Here is a 26,881-nt window from a genome sequence, read left to right on the forward strand (position 1 = left end):
AACAGTTACTAAAATAGCTCTAGGAAGGATTTTTCCAAATTGGGGAATCCCATTAGCTCCATAGTGGTCAGGGGGACCCATTTTACAGGATAAATTCTGCAACAGTTTTGTGAAAATTGGGCTGATATTGCAGTATTTCCATTGCACTTATCATCCCCAGTCCTGTGTATAAGAAAGTGATTATAACTCAATTGGTGAAACTTGTTGAATCTTTTAATCTGCCTTGGCCTAAACCCTTCCCTTGATATTGCTTAACCTGAGATCTACTCCCATTGATAAACATCGACTGTCTCCTTTTAAAATGGCCACCAGGAGGCCCAGGAGGCTAGATCAGGGAATGTATGAACCTGCTTTATTGAGGAGACCCCCTGACTTATTGTAAAGAGCTTATCAAAGGCTTGAAATTAAGGCAACGTTGTAGACCTCTGCACAGGACTCCCTCCAGCCTCGTGGAAGGGGTCATCCTGGGTATTGCTAACTGGTTCCTGAGCTTCAAAGTTAAAAGGTGTGGACTCGTGGAACATGTTTCTCGCTTAGAACGGCTCCCACGCTTGCAGCTCGCTTGCCGGACTGGACCGCCCGCCTGCAGGAAATTGTCCAGAGCACTTTCCTAGGACCAGCTGCCACAGCCCTCTTGTGCGGTGTAGTCCCTACGTTTGTTTCATAGTTATCATAATAATACAGTGCTGGGTACACGAGTGATCTGAATTCTCCTGCAACAAGATGGTCACCGTCCCTCAAATTTAGACTGTTATTTAGTTATTCCTTATAATTAATCCCTGACTACACAGGACGACCTAATTTTTCTGGTTTTAACCCTGTAAATGGGAAACCGGCCCTGACTTTACTCTCGATTTCACCAAACCCCCTCCTTCTGAGACTTACTGGGTTAGGCTACAAAAGGGGGCCCAGCTCTCCCTTGTGTCAACTGAAACCCACCCTCTCCATTGATCCCAGTACATGCTCTCCCGCAGTGGAACCTGGCCACCTCCTACCACTGACTTTGTCTCTAGCCGTCCCTAATGGCATCACGACCTGTATCTTAAATGCCTTAAATCGGCAGCACGTGCCTCACCCCTGACTGCTGTGGAACGCCCCGTTTTCCTGCCAGCAGGGCAGGAAACAGTCCTATTCAGCACAGTGTTCCCCGCCCCATTGAAATTGACATTGTGGTATTTTCCCCACAACCCAGTGGGGAAACAGCCAGTTATTAAGGAGAAATCCTAGGTTCATGTTCACCCTGAACAAGGAGCTGTTTTGGACCTGTGTCCATGTGCCCTTGTTTCTGACTCATCAGTGAAGACACACTTGTGTGTCCTGGTCGGACGAAGTGCTGCTGGTTCATGGAAAGTACGTTATGTTCCTTCTATCTTGCTTCTCATGCTGGAAGGGTTTGAAACCTCTCTATGGATATCGGACCAATTTTCTAAGTGGAAATGACCTGTATTTCAATTGAGGTGATACAGAGCAATGTGGTAACAATTGATGGCTGAAACTGTTGTACACGATCTTTATGAACATATGAGAATGCTTATTATCCTCTCCCCAATACCTTCAACTGAAGAGAGGCAGTTTCAAGTATAAGAAAATCTCCTGATACAGGAGCAGTGTCTCAACAGAGGTCACTGCTGGCTGAAGGCTCTATCCAATACAGGTATCTTCCCTTTGTCAGTTCCTTACCTTCTACCTCATGCCAGTGTTTTTAAAAAATTGAAATGCATTTTAAGTGATGTTAGAATAAGCCTAACATTTCAAATATCTATTAGTACGGATAACATTTTGCAGTCTCAAATTCTGTAAATTGCATTATTGGAGTTCAAATGTACTATATGATGGGTTGTCTTTTGTGGGGCAGAGAGGAAAATCTTTTTCCAGATGTTATCCACCCGATGGTACTCATACCCCCACACTTCAGTGGGTCCTGGAGAGGACATGGGAGCCATGACATCTGATCCTATTCACTATATTTTATTTTTTATTGGGGAATATTGGGGAACAGTGTGTTTTCCCAGGACCCATCAGCTCCAAGTCGTTTTCAATCTAGTTGTGGAGGGCGCAGCTCACTGGCCCATGTGGGAATCGAACCAGCGAGCTCAATGTTATGAGCACTGCGCTCTAACTGAGCCAACTGGCCACCCCCACTACATTTTAATTTGATAGAAAACATCAAACTGTTATCTGACAATTACGAACAAGCTGACTTCATTCGCAGCTGGTCTTCACTTCTCAATCATTGACCCACAGACATATTTCAACCAGAGGCACGGCTTCCTGGAAAACAGGCTTATTGCAGAATACCAGGAATATTCTGGAAACAAGAAATTCAATTCAGTGGATACTTCAGAGCGCTTACCTCAGCCCAGACACTATAATAAACTGCATCAGATGATGAGCATGTGCAGAAGTGGTAGAGAAACTGACTTTGTCCCCCTTTGTCTATGAAAGCAGAATGATAGTGAAAGGGAAAGATTATTTTTCTTTTTTATTCCCTCTCTTTTGGCAATCAGCAGCTTGTTCTTTGCATTTAAGGGTATGTTTCTGTTTTAGTTATTAATTTGCTTTTTTTTATTTTAGATTTCACATATGAGATCATACAGCATTTGTCTTTCTCAGTCTGACTTACTTCACTTAGCAGAATGCCCTCTAGGTCCATCCACGTTGTCACAAATGGCAAGATTTCCCTTTTTGTGGCCGAGTAATATTCCATTGTATGTATGTACCACAGCTTTATCCATTTGTCTAACCACGGACACTTAGGTTGTTTCCATATCTTAGCCATTATAAATAATGCTTCCATGAACATAGGGGTGCAGATATCTTTTTCAAATTACTGTTGCTTTCTTTGGATGAATACCCAGGATAGGAATTGCTGGGTCATAAGGTAGTTCTATTTTTAATTTTTTGAGGAACCTCCATACTGTTTTCCATAGTGTCTGCACCAATCTGCAATCCCACCAGCAGTGCACGAGGGTTCCCTTTTCTCCACATCCTCGCCAACACTTATTTGTTGATTTATTGACGATACCATTCTGACAGGAGGTGAGATTGTGGTTTTTATTTGCATTTCTCTGATGGTTAGTGACATTGACCACCTTTTCATGTGCCTATCGGCCATCTGTGTACCCATGTCTAGTCAGGTCCTCTGCTCATTTTTTAATTGGATTTTTTGGGGGGTGTTAAGTTGCATGAGTTTATATAGTTTGGATGTTAACCCCTCAATAGATGTTATCATTGATTATCTTCTCCCAATTGGTAGGTTGTATTTTCGTTTTGGTGGTTTCCTTTGTTGTGCAAAACTTTATTTTAATGTAGTCCCATTTGTTTTTGCTGTTGTTTCTCTTGTCCGAGGAGATATATCCAAAAAGATACAGTAGTACCTCGGTTTTTTAATGTGTCCATTGACGAACATTTAGGTTTACGAATGCTGTAAATTTTATGGATTTATGGTATCATTAGATAGTAAAATGTATGCTAAATTTGCAGTTTTAAAGGTTGATTTTAAAGGTCTGGGATGGATTAATCCATTTTGCATTACTTTCTATGGGGAAAACATGCCTCAGTTTTTTGAACGTTTTAGAACTTGAATGGACTCCCAGAATGGATTACGTTAGAAAAGCGAGGCACCACTGCATTGCTAAGACGGATGTCAGAGGTTACTGTCTGTTTACCTCTAGTTTCAGGGTTTCAGGCCTCACACTAAAGGCTTTCATCCATTTTGAGTTTATTTTTATGTATGGTGTAAGAAAGCGGTAGTTTCATTCTTTTGCCCATGTCTGTCCCGTCTTCCCAGCACCACTCATGAAGAGCCTGTCTTTCTTTACCCTGTTGTACATCCTCACCTCCTTTGTCAAAGACTAATTGACCATATGAGCATGGGCTTATCTGGGCTCTACTTGGTTCCACTGATCTGTGTGTTTTCATGCCAGCACCATACTGCTGATGGCTGTAGCCCTGTAGTACTTTCTTAGCAGGGTGCATGATACCTCTCACTTTGTCCTCCTAATTTCTTTGGCTATGTGGTGTCTTTTGCGGTTCCATAGAAATGTTGGGATTAGTGGTTCTGGTTCTGTGTGTGCGCATGCACGTGCGCCCAAGGTGGTTCACACCAGAAGAGTTGAGGAAACCAAGCCCTTTGCGATGGCCTCTCTCTGGCCAGCATTCTAAGTCTTGTAAGTGACCTGCAGGTATCTCCACCCTCTTCCGTGTCACACATGGACCCCGAGCACGGTTGAACCAACAGGATGTGGAAAAAGCTGGTTCCTTGTAATGTTTTTCATTTCAGTTATTGTATTCAAGTCTGCATGGTTCTTATACTTTTTGTTGAAGTTCTCCCTAAGGTCCTCTATTCCATTAAAATTTAGTGAGCCTCCTTAGGACCATTTATTTGCATTATTTATCAGGCAAATTACTTACCTCCTTTTCCTTCGGTATTTTTTTCTGGTGATTTTTCTTTTTCCTTCATTTGAGAGATTTTGCCTTTTCATTTTCACTTTGTATATAGGAATTAAACAAAATAGCTCTCTCCCAGGCTTGAAAAAGTGGCCTGATGCAGAAATGCCCTGTGTGGAATGAGTACGGGTGGGAGCCAGTCAGGCGCTTGCAGAGCTGCCAGGGGGAGGCAGTGCCCTGTGACATCGCTTGCTCCCTTTGTTGGGCCGGGAACGCACTTCTACCACTTACTTCTACCAGAGCCCCTGGTAGAGCCTGCTGCCCTGTGGAGGTGGGGCCGATGAACAGCCCCAGCCTTCTGTTCGTCTCGTTTGCTGTCAGCTGTTCAGTCCCTCGCTTGTCCTGCAGACTGTGTTCTGTGTATGCGTGTACTGACCTTGCTCCCAGGAGCAGTGAGGGCAGCAGCCCCAGCCCCTCCAGTTGCTCATTTGGGGAGGTCATTGGCATTTTAGCAAATGGACTCCAGCAGCCCTGCGTCAGTGAACTCAGGCAGAACTTAAAAGCAAAATGTTTATTGGAGTGTTGTACAAAAAAGTTTCCAATCAGAAAACGTGTATTACAAATAATGGGAGGAAGAAAAGACCACACGTTGGGCACGCACCTTAAAGTCGCCACCACCCGCCTGCCAGGTAGTCCAGCCGTGGTTCTGCAAGCTGATGCCACTGCCCAGTGTGCACGTGTGCTGGGGCCGGCGTGATGTGCTGCCTGGAGGAGTATCAGCTGCTTGGCTGTGCCAACGTGGGCAGAACTGCTGGGTCTCTGCATCAACCTTGGCTAAGAGCCGAGCTACTGTTTTCTAGGTAGGCACCCATCCCTGGCTCCAGACTCAGTGGGAGGGCGTCAAGTCACCCCCCCTCCCAGCGGCCAGTCCAGCTCTTTTCTAGGAGGGGTGCTGGGCTCGGACAGAGGAGTGGCTTAGGGCTAAGCTTAAGTACACGTACACTGTTTCCCAGGCCATAGCCAGCAATGTCACACTGGATTCTGCTCCGTTTCCAAATGATTATCCATGAGTGCCACCAACCAACTTCCAGTGGCCAACTGGCCACCCAGTCCAGCTGCCTCTCCCCCAAACTGCCAAGAATACCCATCGCTGCCCACACCCTTTTCCTCTCTTCCTGTCCACAAGCTCAGCTGGGCAGACTGTTCCAGCAAATCAGACCAAAATTCCAGAACAGAACTCTGATCCCCCCGATTCCTAGTGTCAGGATGTCAGTGCCCCACGTCTGGGGTCCACTACGACCCTCTTCTATGGCTGCACCTCACCCTGGCCAGCCACTCAGTGTCACATGGTTCCTGCTATGGGGGTGGGGACGGGGACAGCCCTCAGCCTCAGGGGCCCTGGAAGCACTCCTGGGAAAGATCACACATGGGGTACAGGGTGCTCCATTGCCAAGGCAGGCAAGCTCTCCAGGGCCCACCAGAACTTTCCATTAAGTTATTCTGATGCCCCACCTCCTTCAATGGCTGGGAACATAGGGTGGCCAGGCCACAGGAAGATCTCAGATCTGTAAAGACCCATAGGCAAAGGCTGCGGGCGGACTCGAGACGAAACAGCTCATGGGTAGTCAGCTAGCACTCTCCTGGCCATAAGCAATTCCTAAGGAAAGCCAGGCCTGAGGGTGCGCCCAGGACAGGGCAGGCATGCTGCTCCCGGCCGCCCAGGCAGCACGCCACCACGGCTCAGCGCTGCATCTGTAAGACTTGAGCTGTGCTTCTGGAAGGAGTTTGCTGTCTGGGGCTCAGAGCTCACCGAAACAGCCCCCCGCCCCGGGACTATCCCCATGACCCTGGCCCAAGCCCCTGAAGCAGGATCAGCAATCTGAGTACTGACCAATGTAAAAAAATAAATATCCATTAAAAAAATAACTTCTGTGTAGTAGGTGGGGGGTATAAACGGCAGGCTAACGCAGAGGGGGTCGCTGGGCAGCCAGAGCTGGCCTGTGTAATGGTGAGCCACCCTAAAGGGGTGAGCTGGTGGTGGCCTGTCTGAGTAACATCATTTCAGCAAGAGCGGTACAGACAGAAGCAAGGTTAGCGATATATACGCATAAGAATATACATGAGCCGGCGGGAGGTGGCACTCAGCCCTGGGCACAGACGCGGCGGTCCACTGCTTCACCCTGAAGCCAGTATCTTCAACAGGAGGGCAGGAAGTGGTTGTTCCACGTGGACACTGTTCTGAGATCCAAGGCGTTTGCTGCTGAGCTTGTCACACTTGACCCCTCACTGGTGACAAATCTTTGATCGGGAAGTGTCCCTATCCCCAGGTTTCCTTCTCGCCTGTCCTGTTGGTCTTGCTCCAGAAGCACAAGGGTCAGGCATCCAGAAAGGGAACAAAAGCCCCCCCATGGTGCCCCGATTCACATAGGCTGACAAGCCCCATCTGCCACCTGACGCCATCAGAGCAGGAGTTGGGAACCTGCAACTTCCAAGCACCCCGACACTGCCTTCTGGTTTCCAGTTGACTGAGCTGCCAAACTCCACAGGGGACGCCCCTGCCACTGCCAGGCAGGAACCTGGATTCTGAATTTGTTTTTTAAAAGCTTAGTAACACAAATAGCTATTGAATCCCGGCACAGTTCCTGTGCCCACCTCCAGGCCCGTGGGTCAGCCCTGGTCTGCGATGGAGGCAGGCCCTCCAGCCTCCAAGCCCAAACCCATCAGCCATTCAGTTCCTGGGCCTCAAATCCAACCAATGGGAACTGTCACCGAAAAAAGTCTGGATAGTGGTGAAGGGGGAAGAGGAGCCCATGGAAACCCACCCCCACATTCTGATAGTTTGCTTAAAAATTCTCTAGAAATGTATCAAGGACTAAAGAAAGCCAATGATATAAAAATAGTTTTCAGTGGCTCTGGGTAAAGAAAGATGTGTGATGAGGCATATTCTGTTCACATCACACGGCAGCCTCGTGAGGTGGTCCTGGGGTCCCCCTGGGAGGAAGAAAGGATGGCAGCAGTTAGGTAGGTCGAGGAGGCAGGCGTGTGCCCCCCTCGCTAGGCAGGTAGCTGGCGGCCCCCACCCCTTGCCAGGGAGGCCTGGACCAGGCCCAGTGCCTGAGCCACCTCAGGAAGACCAATCCTCCACCAGATGACAGAGCCAGTGGCGACAGCCTCAACTGTCCCTGTTGTAGACCTGTCTATGTCTCCCTTAACTCTGTTCTGAGCTACACATCACAATTTTATGTCTCATGCACCACAGGTCTCATAACATCTAATACAGTGTGGTCCTGGGCTCTCAATCTTCTCCCTAAAAACCATTTAAGTTACTAGTCTCAGACAAGGAATCATGCTACCAGAGAACATTCTCTGAGATCCCCAGGGCTATGCTGGTGCCACTTCAAGAGGCAATCAGCTTTTAACACCCCACTTTTGGCGCTCCGGGCCACTATCCCAAGGTCCACACAGGTTAAGACTCAGAGGCAAGGAGAGCTACCCACGGCCGTCTCTGGGTTGTGGAGCCCAGTGGAGACAGGGCCAACGGGTGGGCGGTACCAAGGAGAGGCCAAAGGCAGCTCTGCCCAGAGCTGTGGCAACCCACGTGAGCATGGCTTTGGGGGTCCAGCCAGCAGGGCTAAGGGGTGTGCGTGAATGCATGTCCACGCCCCAGTGTGTCCCTGGGATCCCTACCTGCTGATGGAAAAGGTCCTCCTCACCAAACTCGGCTCCCTCTTCTTCTCCCTCCTCCCCATTCTCAGCCTCCCGTGCCACTGAGGACTGCTTCACTGTTCTGACCGCCACTTCCTGTGTGAGACAAGAGCCATGGCCACTCAACCCCCAGGTGGGGGCCCAGCCCATAGTGGTGGCAGTCAGCATGCTCTTGCAGGTGTCACCAAGCTACAGAGCGCCATCCAGGGACCACTCATGGGCTCTGCCGGCCTATGTTCCAGCTCAGAGCTCCTGCACCAGCCTGTGGGTTGGGGTGGGGTGGGCTGGACAAAGGAGACCTCAGGACTGCGGCAGAGGAACCCCACACCCAAGCCCCAGGCACCCACCTCCCCAGTGGCGTTGACCAGGACAGTCCGGAAGCTCTCGCCTGTGCTCCAGCTGTTCTGGCTCTTCCACACGAGCGTCGAGGGGGGACTGGGGGCCACCCCCGCACCAGCTGCCCACACCTGGGGACACAGGAGGACCTCCTCATCAATGCTGGCTCTAGTCCTGGTGATATATGCCAGCAGCTGGTCTTCCATCACAATCCCCCTTCATTGCCCCAGGAAATTTATTGGGGAATATTGGGGAACAGTGTATTTCTCCAGGGCCTATCAGCTCCAAGTCGTTCTCCCTCAATCTAGTTGTGGAGGGCAGAGCTCAGCTCCAAGTTCAGTCACCATTTTCAATCTTTAGTTGCAGGGGGCACAGCCCACCATCCCACGCGGGAATTGAACCGACAACCTTGTTCAGAGCTCGGGCTCTTACCAACTGAGCCATCCGGCCACCCCTGCCCCAGGAATTTAATCCTTCCAGCCCTACTGGGTCCTGCCCAGGGACGATGGTCACCAGGGTATGAAAGAAGAGACTGAGGTCCACAGTAGCCAAAGATAGTCATTTTGGCAAACAGGCCAGCTGGACTCTGAAGCCCGTCAGCTCCAGGGCCCACGCCCATGACTGTTCCATCTCTTACCAATGCCTGCCGGCCCAGACAGCCTGGACCCAGACTGCCTCTACTATGGGACCTGCCATGTCACCCAGGCCTCCAAAGGGTTCCAGGGAGGGTGCAATGGGGCAATGCTGGCACCGATGATGTGTGACAGCAGGCAGCTGTTCCCAGAGCCAGGAGCTCAGCCACCACCCAGCCCCAAGCCGTGTCCTGCTTCTCACATCCTGTCGCCTGTGTGGCTGCCACTGTGACCTCCGTCCCACTGCCTATCAGTCCACCAGCCCTTCTGCAACCACCTACCGTGACGGTCTGGCCAGCACGCAGCACATACTTGGGCGTGAACTTGTAGGCAATCTCCTCCCCTTCCAGGACCTGCCTCTTGACCTTCCAGTTCCCCAGAGACTGGTCCTGGAAATGGGACACCGTCTGACACAATTCTGGAAGACCCAGCCCACAACCCCAGCGCCTGGCCCCTCACCTTGTCGGAGCTGTTCTTCAGCTGCACAAACCTGCCCTCCAGGTCGACCTCCTCGATGCTGATGCTGCCCGAGGCCGAGGTCTGCTGGGCCCGGTGGAAGCTGCCACTGCCACCACATGCGCCGATGCTGCTGGAGCCTGTGCCTGGCGGCTCCTCAGCCTCCAGCCGCCTCCGCTTGCTGCGGCCTGAGCGCCCTGCAGTGGCCATACTGCTGCTGCTGCTGCTGCTCGAAGTGGCCCTCGAGATGGTTACCCGCGACGACGGGCTGGGGGACAGCTTCAACCTGGGAGGGACATGGGGTGACTGGCAGTGAGAGCCAGGACAGCCACTCCTGACCTGCCCCAGGTCCATCCCTTCCTCCTCCCCTCCCCCGCCCAGTCTCTCCTGGCCCCGCCCCCTCCCCCAGACCCCCACCTCTCCTCTTCGCCCTCCAGCAGCTTGCGGTAGGCACTGATCTCCATGTCCAGGGCCAGCTTGACATCCAGCAGCTCCTGATACTCGGCCAGCTGCTGCTGCATCACATCCCGCATCTCTGTCATCTCCAGCTCCTTGGCGTCCAGCATCTTCCGGAACTTGTCGCGCTCCCCAGCCATAGCCTCCTCCAGCTCGTGGATCCGATCCTCGGCTGCATTTGCCTGGGGAGGGGTCCGAGGTCCAGGTCAGGGGGAGATAGGGTTCAACAGCGGGCCAGCCCCACTCAGGGCACAGAAAGGACAGTAGAGGGCATGGCCGGCTCCTGACCTCCAAGGCTGCATGTACTACCCAGGGGCAGAAGGAAGGACCTGCAGGGATCGTGGGGCAGGAAGGGGCCTCCATGCGTCACCTGCTTCTGCAGGCCAGACAGCTGGTAGCTGAGGGACTCCACCCGCACGCGCGCCTCCTTCAGCTCCTCACGGGCGGCGCTGGCGGCCTTGTCGTTCTGCTCACAGCTCAGCTTGGCGCTGTCCAGCTGAGGGGACAGGGCGAGTGAGGGGCCAGGTGTGGGGCAGAGGGGCCGCCACCCCCCTGCTGCCTGCCCACCCACTGCCCTCCTCCACCGCACCTTGGCCTGGTAGGTCTGCTCCAGCTCCAGGCGGTACAGACGCACTTGCTCGTCATGCTGGCTGCGCAGCTCCTCCAGTGCCTGTGCCATCTTGAAGTCGTACTCCTGCTGCCGGCTGCTGTCCACCTCTACCAGACGCCGCTCGTGCCGCCGCCGCGTCTCCCGCACCTCCTGGGGACAGAGCACGGTGATCCCATCCTGGTCACCAGTACCCTCGACCCAAGTGCCAGGTGCGAGCAAGGGTGCCAACAGTGACCTCTGGGGGTAGCCCTGGTTACTTGTTCACATTTCACAGTCACCAGAGAACACAGCCCAAGTGTCTGTCAGCAGGTGACAGACAAACATAATGTGTCCCATCCACACTCTGGAATATTACTCGGCCGTGAAAAGGAGGCGCTGACACTCGCCACAACGTGGACGGACCTTGAACACACGGCGCTCATGAGAAAAGCTGGACACACAGGCTTCACAGTGTGTGATTCCACTTATGGGAAATGTCCAGAACAGGCACATCCACAGACAGGACGTGGGTTCGCGGTTGTCTGCTAATGGGGACTGGGCTTATTTTGGGTGATGGAATGTTCTGGAATTAGAGGTGATGGTTGCTCAACTCTGTGAATGTACTAAAACCACTGTAAATCACACACTTTGAAAGCTTTAAGGTATGGGAATGTTTCAATAAATCTGTTATATAAGAAAAGAATTCCTGACTGGGCCCATCCCAGGTGCCCAGAGCCTGAGATAGAGACCTGGCTATCAGGACAGCTGTGGAACGAGACAGTGACAAGCTGAATAAACCCCCACTGTGGCTGACGGACACCCACATCACATGTCCCATGAGTGCAGCTGCCCAGGCACGCAGCAAGCTGGGGACTTTAGGGGAGAAGGCTCCACTCTCACACTCATGCCACCTCAGAAATCAGTCACTGTTACTGTGTCATCGGTCCCTAAGAACAACAGAAATGCTCCTCAAGGAAGCCAGTCCTGCTCACAGGGAACTGACGCCGCTGTCCGTGGGAGCCACGACAACACACCCACCTTCACCACGGCCCTCCAGGCTCTCATCATGGTCCTCTTCATGGCCTCCCTCCAAGAGCTCGTCACAGCCCACCCTGGGGACCCCCTCCAAGAGTCCTTCCTGGGTGCCTTCCTGTTTCCTTGTGTGGGTCTCTTCATGGGTCCCCTGACATATAGGGGTGCCTTGACTGGCCCCCCCTCAGCTGCCCTCCTGGCTACCTCCCGAGCTCCCCTGGTGGCCCTGGTTGTCATGGGGCCTGGTTGGAGCCACAGACCATTCTTCGGCTGCATGGCTGTCCTCCCAGCAGCAGCTCTGCAGGGCAGTGACCACATAAACCAGTCAGGCCCCAGGGTTCCATTCTGGGCCATGACAGCACAGTGGGCTGGGTGATGATGAAGTGGGAGGGTCCTCATGTCGGCCCCCTCCCAGAGGGCACAGGACCACTGCTCTACTTGTAGGGACCTCGGTCTCTGGCAGCCAGGCCTGGCCAAGCCCAGGGGCAGAGGCCCAAGGGTTAGGAGGTCAGGGGAGGGAAGTGCATGGGCCGCACCCATCCTTTGACAGGGAGGGAGTAAAATAGGCTTAATGGTGGCCCCATAAAGTATGTCTGTGTCCTAATCCCCAGAACCTGGACCTTATTTGGAAAAAGGGACTTTTGCAGATGTGGTCGCAAGATGAGATCATTCTGGATTATCTAGGTGGGCCATAAACTTAGTTGATAAGTGTCTGTGTTAAGAGACAGAAAAGAGACATCAGCCCCACCCTGGAGTGAGAAGACCCCTCCCTCGCTCCCCTTAAAGTTACAAGTCTGACAACTGTAACTCAACCAAGGACCCTGCTCAGCACACAAACGTGTCTGAGATCCCAGCATGGGGACATGTGAAGGTGATTGAATGGAATGAGCAGCAGAGGCGGGAAGGGCAGACCGGGCACAGATGCAGCCAGTGCTCCCGGCCCGCTGACGCGTTGGCAGCGGGTGCAGGATTGGGGCTGCAACCCTCGCATAGCAGCCGGGGGCGGAAGGGGCACAAGCCACATTCCGACCTAAGTGGTGACGGGCAGAGACGCGGCACACCCGGGTGGGAGCCGTGGACTCGAGGCCGCCCTTACCAGCCAGGCGGCAAAGAGCAGACTCGCGAACCGCCTTGGACAGCACAGCGTGCTGGCAGCCACTGGTTTCAAAGAGGAGGCGCCAGGAGCTTCACCGACCGCCACATTGCACCACAGGGGTGGGGCTCTGAGATCCAACAACCCAGATACAGAGGGGACGCCCACCACCTCGGGGAATACTGGACGCTTTCCATGACCGAGGCAACACCACCCCCCCAGATCCGGGAGGTGCCCCATGCAGGTGAGAAAACAAACTTGCGCTATAGCACCACCTGCTGGAAAGGAGAAGAAAGACGTCTACTTATCAGCCTGATGATTTGCTAAGAGCTAAACAGCATCTAAACCGGAGTTCACTGCCTCAAATCCACAGGCAGAGAAACAAGCCATCAGGTACCATGAATAACCAAGGGTACCACACTCCCTGACTTCAAACTATACGATAAAGCCACAATAGTCAAAACATGGTACTAGCAGAAAAACAGACACAGACCAAGAGGACAGAACTGAGACCCCAGCAATAAACACACTCAACATGGGCAATTAATTTTCAACAAAGGAGCTCAGAACATTCCATGGAGAAAGGACAGTCTCTTCAATAAGTGGTGCTGGGAAAACTGGACGGCCACATGCAAAAGAGTGAGACTAGACCGCCATCTGATGCTATAGACAAAAATTAACTCAAAATGGATTAAAGACTTAAATATAAGACCTGAAACGATAGAACAGAGAATAAAACATAGGCACTAAATTTACAGACCTTGATCTCAGATGGGTTTTTGTGAACTTAACTCCAAAAGCAAGAGAAAAGAAAAAATTAATGAACGGGACTATGTCAAACTAGAGAGCTTCTGAACAGCCAAAGAAACGATCAACAAAACAAAAGGCAACCAGATGAATGGGAGAAGACATGTGCAAACGATATTTCTGATAAGGGGCTAATATCCAAAATATATAAAGAACTCACACAACTCAACAACAAAATCCAATTAAAAATTGGGCAGAGGACCTGAGCAGACACTTTTCTAAGGAAGACACCCAGATGGCCAACAGATACATGAAAAGACGCTTACCACCACTAGCTCTCAGGGAAATGCAACTGGAAACCACAATGAGGTACCACCTCACACCTGCTAGAATGGCTATTATCAATAAGTAACTAGTGTTGGTGAGGATGTGGAGAAAAGGGAACCCTTGTATACTGTTGGTGGAAATGTAAATTGGTGCAGCCGGTGTGGAAAATATGGAGGTTCCTCAAAAAATTAAAAATAGAACTACCTTATGACCCAGCAATCCCACTTCTAGGTATTCATCTGAAGACATATGCAGCCCTATGTTCACCGCAGCATTATTTACAATAGCCATGATATGGAAGCAACCTAAGTGCCCATCAGCAGATAAAGACAATGTGGCATATATACAGTGGAATATTACTTGGCCATTAAAAAAAGAATGAAATCTTGCCATTTGAATGAAATCTTGCGACAACATGGATGGACTTAGAAGGTATTATGATGAGTGTAATAAGTCAGACTGAGAAAGACAAATACCATATAATTTCACTTACATGTGGAATCTAAAAACAAAACAAATGAATAAACAAAACAGAAACAGACCCTGTGGTGCAGAGAACAAGCTGATGGATGCCCAAGGGGACAGAGTGGGGGAATTGGAAAATAAATTGTAAATCACATACCTGTAAGGAATTAATATAAGTAACAGATTAGCACTGCACTATATATTATTCATAAAGTGATCATTTTAGCACACTCATTTTTAGATGTGGTTTTATCACCTAGATAAAAGAAGAAAGAAAGAAAGAAAGAAAGAAAGAAAGAAAGAAAGAAAGAAAGGAAGGAAGGAAGGAAGGAAGGAAGGAAGGAAGGAAGGAAGGAAGGAAGGAAGGAAGGCCACATAGATATTCATTTCCTTGGTTGGTTTCAATATTGAGTTCTGTTTAACTACTACTTTCTGCACATCCAGTTGGTTCAACCGTGCTCGGGGTCCATGTGTGATACGGAAGAGGGTGGAGACACCTGCAGGTCACTTACAAGACTTAGAATGCTGGCCAGAGAGAGGCCATCGCAAAGGGCTTGGTTTCCTCAACTCTTCTGGTGTGAACCACCTTGGGCGCACGTGCATGCGCACACACAGAACCAGAACCACTAATCCCAACGTTTCTATGGAACCGCAAAAGACACCACATAGCCAAAGAAATTAGGAGGACAAAGTGAGAGGTATCATGCACCCTGCTAAGAAAGTACTACAGGGCTACAGCCATCAGCAGTATGGTGCTGGCATGAAAACACACAGATCAGTGGAACCAAGTAGAGCCCAGATAAGCCCATGCTCATATGGTCAATTAGTCTTTGACAAAGGAGGTGAGGATGTACAACAGGGTAAAGAAAGACAGGCTCTTCATGAGTGGTGCTGGGAAGACGGGACAGACACGTGCCCACAGCACCCTGAGACCCACCTCCTCGAAGACACTCTTGCGGAAGTCCAGCTCCTCCTGCAGGCTCTGGCAGCGGTTCTCCAGGTCCACGCGCATCAGCGTCTCCTTCTCTAGCTGTTTTTTGGCCACTGAGTGACCATCCTCTGCCTGGGAAATGCAGGACAAGCTGAGGTGACTCTCTGCTTCACCACATGGCTCTTCGTGCCTGGGGGAGCCCCTTAAATACACAAACTCCAATGTGGGTGTCAACTGGGTTAGGGGTCTGCAGGCCACTGGCACCTGAGCCCCAGGCCGCTCACACCTACACGACATCCGTCAGCCACCCGCACATGCACACCAGCTTGAGGCCTCCCGTCTCCAGAGTGGGGGCTGCCCAGGGCTTACCTTGGCCAGCTGGGCCCGAAGCTCAGCCACGTCGCTCTCAAGGCTGTGCTTGTCACTGAGGGCAGCAGCCAGCTCTGCCTCACTCCGGTGGAACAGGGACTCCAGGTCCTTCACACGGCCCTGGGCCACTGTGAGCTCGCCCTCCCTCTTCTTGGAGCTAAAAGTCAAGGGCAGCAACAGCCAGGAGGGGTAAGCAGCTGTGCACACAGGAAGGGCCAACAAGCTCACTTGGGCCTCTGAGCAGTGGGCCCTTTTGCTCAGGGCGGGCCTGAGCCACCCTGGCTCTCAGGTAAGGGAGCCTCACCTATCGGCACAAAAGGTGACCCTTCTTCAAACCTGCCCCATACCATCGGGACTCTGTTAACTGACAGATACAAGCACTCAAAAAACCCTCAAGGCATGGGTGCTCATGTCCCTTCCTGAGGTTTTTGGACATGGAAAGATCATTTAGGGGAGAACTCTGATTTTTTTAAAATTAATGTATAATTTATTAAAGTTATAAACTAAAACCCTGGTCTCTGAGAAGCTGACCTCCTTTGTAAACTTAAGCTATGTTAAGAGGGTCTCCGTAGTCTAACAGACCGTTATCTCTAATATCGAGCATTTAAGATGCCAAATAGATTCTTTAACAAATAACTCTTAATAGTGTGAACGTTATGCTCTTAGACATTTCTGAATGTAATTCTAAATCTTCTCGGGGTTGAAAGCTTACCCACCTCGCCCTCCATGGAACTGACTGGACCATACCCAGCAACTGTGGCAATATCCAGGCTCCCCCTCGGCACTGCTGACACCGGGGCCGGGTTGCTCTCTATGGGGGTTGTCCTGGGCACTGTGGAGGTTCAGCAGCACCCTGGCCCCACCCACAGATATCAGGAGCACCCCCAGTCATGACAACCACAAATGTCCCTAGACATCACCCAGTGTCCCCTGGGGGCAGCCACCCTGGGTGAAAACCACTGGGGACACGGCACTGCCTCAGCTCGCATGAGGTCGGGTGGCATCAAGACCAGTGACTTCAGCCTGGAGAATGCCATCCTTGTGCCAGATACATCTGGAAACAGCCCTGTCCTCACGAGACAGAGATGACAGTGAATATGCTGCCTGCTAATCTGCAGTAAGAACAGATGAGTCGGGGGATGGGGACAAGGCTTGTGCCAGGTGAAGGCTACACCTTTAAGTGGAACAGGCCCTGCAGGAGGGGACCCTGGGAATGAGCCAGGCCCAGTATGTCCAGAACTGCAAAGTGGGTGAGCTGTGCCCTGCAGGTTCAAGACCACCAACAAGGCCAGGGTGACAGAGCAGAGAGATCAGGATATGAGGAAAATTTCTAAACAACTTTAGGTTCTGCAGAACTACATGGAATGGTCCAGAACGCAGGGGCACTCACTGGCTTACGCACCTGTCTTAATTTGTTGGGTCCTCTACAGCGCCACCTGCGATTCTGTCATCATGGGGATTTAGTGATAAATTTGTCAGGAAAAGAAAAGCACTGGATGTGACCTGTCGGGAAATTCAAATTTGGGGTGACAGCTCACCCACTTGCAGTCCTGGAGGGGCTCGCAGACCTGAAACAGGAAGTCAGGCCGCCAAGAAGTACCTGCAGATCTGTAATTGCTCAAGGCGGGAGACTGGAATGGGTGCCTCGGGGCCCAGTGAGTCCAGCAAGCCTCCTTTCTAGAGCAAGGGCCTTAACAATTAAGTCACCAGCCCAGATGTTTACAGTCCCTCCCTCCAGGACCACTGCATTCAACACTCTTTGTTGTCCTCCTGTTTTAAATGTCTGCAGACCCCACCACGCCCAGAAGGAGGCCAGTCTCACTTAGAGGCCAAGGAAAATGACTGGTCTGAGGGCACAGTTGCCACCCAAACAGGTCACAGAACAATGGGACCAGCCTAACCAAGCCACAGGAGCCACTGGTGACAGACTCCGAGATGCTGGAACATGGCAGCAGCCAGGACATCAGGTCAGAGGACATGGATGAGTCAGCAAGCTGCCTAAGAGGCTCGCTACGTCAAAGAGCGTCATCGGCATCTAACTGTATCCACTTTAGTTTAAAAGGCGGACAAGAAACGCACCAGGTCTGCCAGCAATCCGTTGGGGTGGGGCTGGCAGCTCACGGAGACCTTTATTTTTCTCTTTAAATCATCTTGCCTTTCCCGCTTTCTCCACAGTGAGCATCTATGACTGACAAGCAGAAAAAACGTAACTTCTTCTTCCATGAGTAGCCGGGCCAGGTCAACCCTGAACTTCACAACCACGTTATGATTGCGGCTCATCCCACCATAACAATGTAACACACTCATTAACCAGGCGGATTTCCGAAACTAAACTGTCCACTCATTTTCCTGTAAACCTAAATCTGCTTATAACCTTGCACCACAAACATAAATACTATTAATTAAAATGCCTATTAATAAAAAAAAAAAAAAAAGAAGAAAATGCTGCTAGCGTGAAGGTGGCTGTTGGCTGCTGGGACGAGAGGGCCTCAGGAACCAGGGTCCAGGCCTGGGTCACGGCCGAGCTAAGGGACCAGTCCCCAGCCCTGTGCCTCAGTTTCCCCCTCTGTAAATGGCGATGACAATTGGGCCTGCTGGGGTCACTGTGAGGATGAAAGGGGATCACACCTGAACTGGTGTTATTCATGGTATCCCCTTTATTACTTTAAATTGTATTTAAATAACTTTATAACTTACTTTATTACTTCTGTATTTAAATTACTTTATTACTTCTGCTATCACCTCCAGCACCACCTTGCTCTCCAAATTTCCAGAGCCCTTGTGGGGGCAGAGCCCCAGAAAGTAGTTTACAGGCTCTTGGCCTCAAGTGGAGGGGTGCTGGCTCGGCTGTGGCCGGTTGGCCGATTGGCCGCTACTATAACTGCTGCGACTACGGAGGAGAGCGGAGGAGAGTCGTCGGTCGGTTGGCAGAAAAACAGACAGCAGGTCGCACGTCCAGTGCGCCCAGCCTCCAGTGCGACCATAGCAGTATGACTCCCCTACCTATGGCTCCGTGGGTGTTCCTTTTTGGCCTCACCATATCCTGCGTTCTTGTGTGGGGAGCGGGAGCAGAGACCCCGCAGGCCTCCCCGCCTGACAAAATGGCGCAGCGAGCGGGGTCTCCTGCATGACAGCCCTTTACTCATAAGCAGGCAAGAGAACATGCTTTGCAAATAAAAGCCTCCAGCCTGAAGGTTGCCTGTCCCTGCCTTGGCCTGTTAGGGCAGGGGCGTGCAGAAGCTGGCCCCAACGTTTCCCAGTGTGGGGACCCTGAGAGGAGGCACAGAGGACAAAGCAATGAGGGTCGGCACACCAGTGGCTCCCAATTCCAGGGCAGAGGAGGGAGGTGGTGGGTCCTTGAGGAGGCTGAACTCTATAGCCTGAAGGAGGAGGTGGTCCCAGCACTCCCAGCTCCCCTAGATTCAGTCTCAGGAGAGCTGCTTGGGTTGAAAACCCTCCTCAGGCCAAGTTATTGTTGGGGTGGGGAGAAGTAAGGTGGTTGGGGGCAGATAGAAGGTCAGTGCTGCCCGAGCGGGGACCCCGCTCAGACCCCATCCTGATGTTCTCAGAGTGGTCCCTGCCACGGGAGTTGAGGTGATAAGGTGGTGGTGACAAGCCACTGCCCCCAGCAGCCATTCCGCCCTGCACACACATGGCCCTGGAATTGGGACATTATGCCAGCTGCACCCCATACCTTTTGTTGGCCTCTTCCACCTCAGCCTTCAGTTTCCCTATTTCGATCTGTAGCTGGGCGCGCTCTCGGGCAGTCTCATCCAGCAGTCTGCGGGTGTCAGCCAGCTCTGACTCGTACAATGTCTTGATGCCACTCACCTGAGAGGACAGCAGGGTCCAGGTGAAGGAACCCCCCCCAACCCTGACAGCGTGTGTCCAGGCAGGCCTGTTGCGGGACACAGGCCTACTGACCCCAGAGGCCTCCCAACCAGCTCAGTCCTGCCCAACCTGGCCGACCCCTGCCTGCCGGACCTGGTCCTGTCACTTGTCTCCTGCCAGGTCATACCCACCAGCTGGGTGCATAACTCATATTTCCTCTTGGCCTTCTTGCCCCCACCCTCCCCCTGTCAAAGTGCACAGGGCCACGCACATGTGTTCACAAACCAGGACAGTGAGACACCCCCACTGGGTTAGCTAGAGTCAAAAAGATGGACAGTTACAAGTGTTAGCGATGACATGGAGAAATGGGAACCTGCGTCTGTGGCTGGTGCAGCCGCTGTGGAAGACAGTCTGGCGGATGTTCCCTCAGCTGGTTAAACAGGTAAGGTCAGATATGGACTCCTGGCCCCATTTCACAGATGGGAAAACGAGGCACAGAACAATAAACTGCCCTCACCTGACCTGAGAAGATACAGGACAGAGCAGGTCTGCTGGAGGCAATTCCAAGAGGACACATGAGGTGGGAGCAGACAAAGCAAGCTTCTCCCTCCTGTACTCTGGCTACCTCCGGCAGCCCCCACCCACACACAGCAAGGGCCCTCGCTCCCACGAAGGTGTCACCTTGGGCTGCCCTCTCCATTTCTGTCCTCTGGGAACTGCCTTCTGGAATAAGCTCTGAATTCACAAAAAGCCGCTGGCTACACTCTCTAAAGATAGTTGCACCTGGGTTCACGTGCCTGTCTTTGCCCTGTCTCCTGTCATTTTACCTTCCAGAACTCTCCTGAGCCCCAGGGATGTTCTACACAGACAAGGTCTCCTGCCCCTGCCCCGATGGCATGCCTGCTGGGGCCCCTTCTCTCACGCCCTCCCTTCCCTGGACAGGAGGATCTTGGGCTAGACCAACACAACAGGAAACTAGGGCAAGATCAGAACTGAGCCGGGTTGGACCACAGGGCAAAAGGGGAACCAGCAATTCTCATACTGGACTTTAGGTTTTGATCTTTTGTGCACTGTGGATTTGTTGCATTCATTTTAATTTTTAAAAATATTTCATTAAAATGTTACTTATCCCATCAGCCCAGCCTAACCATCAGAAAACACGAGACCCCAATAGAGGGGCATTTACCAAAATCCTGACCTGCTGCCCTCGTGACTGCCCAGGACATGAAAAATGAGGAAGGTATCAGAAACTATCACAGCCCAGAGGGGCCCAAGAAACCTGTCATGTGGGATCCTGGATGGGGTCCTAGGACCTCAGGGGAAAACTAAGGAAAGGTGAACAAAATGTGGGTGTTGGTTAAGGAAGATGTATCAATACTGGTAAGTTAGTCCTGAGAAACACTAACTAAAGATGTAAACGGGAAACTGGGTTGGGGTACACAGGAACTCTGTACCGCCTTTGCCATTTTTCTGTAAATCTTAAACTGGCCTAAAAACATGGTTAAATGTTTAAAAATATATCATACAGTTCATCCCCATTACTGAGATTTTGGCCCTCCCATGAGATTATGAGCCTGAGGCAAGTGCCCCCTTACCCTTCTCCCGGACCCTGGCCCATCTCAGTGTCTTGTTTAAAGCACTTATGTTCTTGGGGTATTTCCGGTGTGTGTGCTAATAAGGCAGTTACCTATAACCAGGCCTGCAAACTCATGTCCAGGGCAGAAACTCCAGCCCACTGCCTGTTTTTGTCCAGCCTGCAAGCCCAGGATGGTTTTTAAGTTTTTAAATGACTGAGGAAAAGAAAAGGAAAGAGCTATTTTGTGACGCAGGCGATTACATGAATGCCCACTTCAGCACATATACACAAAGCTTTACCGGCACAGGCCGGCGTGCTCCTCCACATGCCATCTGTGGCAGCTTTCCCACTGTAAAGGCCCAGTCAAGTAGTAGTTGTGAATGAGACCGTCCCACCCACAGAGCTCAAAATGACTCTGGCGTTTTTCAGAAAACGTCTGCTGACCCCAATCTATGGCACTGGGATGATTTAGAAAATTCTTGTGTAGAGGACGAGCAGACAGCGGATCTCTTTCAGACCACTAACAGGCGCTCCCTGCACCTGTGACCCTCACTGTGGTCACTGCTGAAGCCTGGGGCACCACCTGGGAGAGGGACAGCTTGGGCCTTTTGTTTTTTACTGCTTGCATCAAGCTTGAGGAATCCCGACAAATGTGTGAGTACTGTTGGCTTGGGATGGGGACAGACAACCCCAGGTGGCCTTTTCCTTGTTGCCTATGTCCCTCGGGGGACAAAATCACTCCGTTGAGAAACAGCTCTGCATGTAAAGCCAAACATGCCTTCCCATGGGCAGACACAGGCTCCCTCCCCTAAGCTCCAGGAGCCCAGCCCAGTCCCTCCTCTGTTCCTCTTGGGGAACATCCTCCCACCCCCAACCCAAGCAGCAACAAGACACCTGTGCGGGTAAGGGAAAAGAAACTGAAGCCTGGAGGAACTTAACACCCGGTTGGGAAGGCTCCCTGGAGAACCTTCCCCCCCTCGCTGTTCCACCCCTCCCGTCTCCCAGCACCCAAGAGCTTCCTCAAACACAGATCTGGACAGCATGCCACCCCACCACCCTGCTTCCAGAGCTCCTCCAGTAACAGCAGCGGTGACTACTCACCCCAGTGCTGCCCACCCAAGTACTGCCCACCCAGCCAAGAGGTACCAACTGACATCCAATGGGAAAGGCCTGGAAAGTACGCGGGCTCGGTTTGTGTGTGAGCAAGTGTGAAGGAGAGAGACAAAGGGGCAAGACGGCCCCAGCTGCTGGCAAGGGACACGAAGCTTTCGTTTTACCTCGGGCATCTGAATTGCTCGGGTTGTATTACAAACATATGGGATGCTTCTAATATTTTAAATGGCATCTTCAAAGTGTTCCTTAAGTGGCTTCTCAGCCCTGATACTAATGGTATTTGGGGCCATCCTGGGCACCGTGGGGTGTTAAAGAGCAGTCCTTTATGCCAGGGGCAGCCCCAGTCGTGACGCCCACAGATGTCCCCTGGAGGGCAGGGTCACCTGGTGGGAGTGTCCAGGTGATGTGCACACTCCTCGGTGTGACGTGTCCACGTCTCTCCTAGTGCAGCCAACTGCCTAGCTCCCTGCAGGCCTCCCACGCACTCACAGCCCACTCCCTGCCAGCCTGGCCAGCCTGAGCTGAGGCTGCTCACCTCTAATGGCCTCATCCTGTCACTCACTGACTTCCTGCCCGGGCCCCACTGTCATTTCCAGGTCACTCCCTCCCGACAGCCCTCAGTGACCACCTATACCCACTGCTCCAGGTCCCCTCCACTCAGCAGTAAAGACAAGCATTATCACCCCAATCCCTCAAGTAGTAGGAAGCTCCTGGAGAACAAGCTAGTTGAACCTCCCTAGCCCTGTCATTGCCTAGAGCCCCCCATAGCCTTTGAGCCCTGAAGCTCACAGTGCAGCAGGCTTACCCCACCAAAGCCCTTCGCTCCCAGGTGTTAGCTGCATTCCAACAACCCTTAGTAACAGAGAAATAAGCAAAAGCCAGACAGGTAGGGGGCGGGGCAAGTTGCCTAGGCCGGCCCCTGAATGTGACCATGCCCATCCAGTGGGGCCAGTACCCTCCTCCCTTGCCACTTCCACCATGCTCACCAGGCCCAGCACTACAGCAGGTCAGTGCAAGTCTTGCCCCATTTGGAGGTGGGGAAACTGAGACCAGGGGAAAGACAAGAAACCAGCTCAAACATGTGGCGCGTATCAGCCGGGCAGGAACGGGCCGGCACGCTGAGGACCCTCGCACTGCAGAGGCGGGCAGCAATGCTCAGGGTGGGACAATTCACCATGTACAGGTGACAAAACAGGCTTCAAAAGGCCGAGTGACCTGCCCAAGGTCACAGATTAAAGGCAGAGTTTGGACCCCAAGTCTGAATTCAATCCGGAGCAACCTAGAACACCCCCAACCGCCGGATCGTTTTCCTTCCCCAATACCCAAGCCCCACTTTCTGAGCTGTTTCCTGTCCCCGTGACTATTAAACAGGGACAACAGAACCCAGAACCCAGACGAGTGCCTCTGCTGGACACCAGTCCTGTATTCTATGGCGTTTACAGGTAACCCCTGTAAAACACAATTGTTAGGGTCCTAAAAAATGCCATGTTACGTAAATCCGTGTTATATGAAACAAAAAACTAGAACAAAAAAGGGGGTTAGGTTCCAAAAATTAAACAAAAACCATACTATTATATTTTTATAATTAAGAGAAGTATCTTTATTAAAGCGATTTTCACCAAAAGTATAACATGTTAATATGTATTAAATGTTTTTTTCGTCATCAATACTAAGCTTTTATTACATTCTGTGTTCTTCAGGGATTTCCCTAATCTTGAATGAGATATTTTTTTGCTCTTAAAAGCTCTTATTGGGACGGCCAGGTGGCTCAGGTGGTTGGAGCTCCGTGCTCCTAACACGGATGTCTCTGGTTGGATTCCCACATGGGCCAGTGAGCTGTGCCCCCTACAGCTAAGATTGTGAACAATGGCTCTCCCTGGAGCTGGGCTGCCCTGACCCAAGGTGGGGAGCAGCAAAAGGTTGGCGTGCTGCTGTGAGGCACCCACCTGCGAACAACGGCCTGGGTGGGGGGGGCTCTTATTATGCTCCATATTGTTCGGGGATTTCTCTAATTCTCAAACTGTGTTTAGAATGAAACCCTGTTCTAGGATCTGTGTTGTAAGAGGGTTTCCCCCAATTCTTCAGCTGTGTTAGAGCAAAACTGTGTTACAGAGGTGCGGTGTTATGGGGGAGGGCGGAGGGGGTTACTTGTATTTTACAAAACAAACACTAATTCATCGTGGCCCCATAGACAATCCTAAAAGGTGCGTATTATTTCTACTTTACAGAAAACGCAGACTCAAAATGGTTAAGTGACTTGCCCAAAGTCACACAGAGGGCAAGTGGTTCTCAGAAATGACCACCCTCCCATCTGCTTCTCTCCCAGAAGTCCGTCATTTGGCCCATTCTCCCGATGGGGAAGGCGAGGCTCTGAGTAGCTGTGCAGGCTCCCGGACCCACCTCCCACCAGGCTCACCAGGAACCACGTGGTGGGCACTTCCCACTTTTTCAAAGGACCCCCTTGAGTTGGGCGGGGCCAGCGGAAGGGAGAAAAGAGGGGAGGGGTTTGAGTTGGCAGCCACAGTCCCCAGAGCCCGACATACCTCACCCAGGTCCTCCCGGACCCCCCCCCCCACAACCCCTTAGGGGGCGGGGCTTACCCAGCCCCTTCGCCTTCAGTCTGCAGTGAAGCTGGGCCTCACGTGACTCCTTCCCCAAGACCTCGCGTCTCCTCTCCTCACATCTCCTGGTGGTGGGGAGGCGGGGTGGACAGGGCCTACCAGGCTTCTACCCATCAGCCAAGGGGGTCCGAGGCCAATTAAGGGCCTCCCAAATTTCCTCGGGACCCCCGAGGCATCAGACCCCCTCTCCTCCGATCCCACCCTACCCCAGGCCCGGGATGAAGACAGGTCTACTGCCCAACCGCCAACCCAGTCCCCAAACGCCCCAGGACTCATCAGGGGACACCTGCAAAGTTCCACGGAGAACTGAAACCACGTGATTCTCCCAGGGACAGCCCCTTAGTGAGCCCCTCTGCCCCTCCTGAGGGACCCTCAGAGGGCATGAGCCTCCAATCTCCGAGACCAGAGAACCGCCTCCAATTTTCTCCCCGGACACCCGAACCACCAAACGCAACCCCGGAGACTCCCCAGAACTCCCTTGGGGGCGGGACCTCGCCTAACTCACACCCCCTCACAGTGCCCCCCCGATTTCCTCGAATCCCTTGGTGCGTGGGGCTTGGCCCGGCGTGCACCCCTCACTCAGGACCCCCCAGGCCTCCTGAGGACCCTTCAAAGGACGGTTCTACCGCAGACTGCACTCCTCAGGGGATACCCGAAACCCCCTGGAGAGCCCTCGGTGGGCGGGGCCTGCCCCAGCGTGCACCCCTCACTGAGGACCCCCCAGACTTTCTGGGGACCCGTCGGTGGAACCCCCCCCCAGAGGCCGGGGCCCGCGCCCACCTCGCGCGTGGTCACCTCCTCCCTCTCGGAGATCTTGAGCAGGAGCCGGTCGTTCTCCAGCTCGAGCGCGCGGACGCGGTCGATGTAATGCGCCAGTCGGTCATTGAGCTCGCGCAGCTCCTCCTTCTCCTGCAGTCGCGACAGGCGCGTAGGCGACAGCGGCGTGGCGGGCCCGCCCGCGCGGCCGGGCAACGGCGTGGCCATGGCGGCGGAGGCGACGGCACCGACGGCTCGGGGCCTGCGCGGCTCGGGACAGCTGCCGCGGATCAGCGGGCTCATTCAATCCGAGCCTCCGACCAAGATGGCGCTCGCTGCCCGCTGCTGCCGCCGCGGGGCAGCTTAGGACTTGTAGTCCGGCGGCGCGGCGCGCGGGGCACGCCGGGAGCTGTAGTTTCCTGCGTGGGGGGGAACTACAGCTCAGTTTTCCCTCGGTCATTAGCTACTATTCATTAAACATTAGCAGAAGGTGCGGGGTCCAGAACCAAAGCACCGGTTTCAAAATCCCAGTTTGGCAACGATTTGAAACTGGGTTTCTTTCCAGTGCCTCAGTTTACCCACCTGAATCACCTACCTATCTCTTTGGAGTCTCATTAAAATTAAAAGTGGTGAAGGACCCTTAAAAACATGCTCAGTGATTTCACTTATTTGTGAAATCTTAAAAAAAAAACCAAAAATGAGCTCATAGAAACAAAGAACAGATGGGGGGCAAGAAATGGGTGAAAGGGGTCCAGTTATAAGACAAGTAAGTCCTGGGGATACAATGTACGGCATGGCAACTATAATTAACAATACTCTATTGTATATTTGAAAGTTGCTAAGTCAGTAGATCTTAAAATTCTCATCACAAGAAAAAAAATTGTAACTATGTGTGGCTGTTAACTAGACTCGTGGTGGTGGTCATGTCACAATATATACAAATAGCAAATCATTGCCTCACATACCTGAAACTAATATCATATGTCAATTATACCTCAGTTTAAAAACATGCTCGGTGAAAGAAGCCAAACACAAAAGCCACATACTATGTAAAATCCCCACCAGAGGCCAATCGATAAAGCGTGGAAGCTTGGGCCCCATCCCTCCCTGCAGTGGGGGTTCGTCCTGTTCCTTATAGGGTATGGAGTAGCATCCCTGCTCTCCCCTCACCTGATTCCAGTAGCACTAACCGCCTCCAGTCTGGACAATCAAAAATATCTCCAGACGTTGCCCCATGTCACCTGGGGGGAGAGGAACAAATTTCCCCCAGTTGAGAATTACTTCCTTCCTGTACCCCTGGAAGTTGCCAGGTGTTCTTTCTGTCCAAAGAACCCCTCCCCACACATCACACCTGGGGAACTGGCTGTAACTACCTCCCTCAGGAACCCTAGCCAAGCCACCAAGGTGCTAACCAATCCTGACACCTGATACGCACTCACTAATCCCCTCTAACCAGA

General features: G+C 52.2%; 1 protein-coding gene across 1 annotated transcript; it reads right to left on the reverse strand.

Moving 5' to 3' along the window:
• Positions 1-4,945: 4,945 nt before the first annotated feature.
• Positions 4,946-26,711, reverse strand: LMNB2 (lamin B2). The gene is made up of 13 exons (XM_019743956.3): positions 26,595-26,711; positions 25,449-25,843; positions 19,222-19,358; positions 15,528-15,684; positions 15,165-15,290; positions 10,564-10,734; positions 10,345-10,470; positions 9,936-10,156; positions 9,522-9,804; positions 9,344-9,451; positions 8,442-8,561; positions 8,077-8,190; positions 4,946-7,380 (listed from the first exon to the last, which is right to left on the reverse strand). The coding sequence occupies exons 2-13, from the start codon at positions 25,725-25,727 to the stop codon at positions 7,339-7,341; spliced, it is 1,884 nt and encodes a 627-aa protein (XP_019599515.2). The 5' UTR covers positions 25,728-25,843; positions 26,595-26,711; the 3' UTR covers positions 4,946-7,338.
• Positions 26,712-26,881: the final 170 nt, after the last annotated feature.

The sequence above is a fragment of the Rhinolophus sinicus genome, chromosome 15 (genome assembly GCF_057876585.1).
Source record: "Rhinolophus sinicus isolate RSI-liver-muscle chromosome 15, RSI-T2T, whole genome shotgun sequence".
NCBI classification, from domain to species: Eukaryota; Metazoa; Chordata; class Mammalia; order Chiroptera; family Rhinolophidae; genus Rhinolophus; species Rhinolophus sinicus.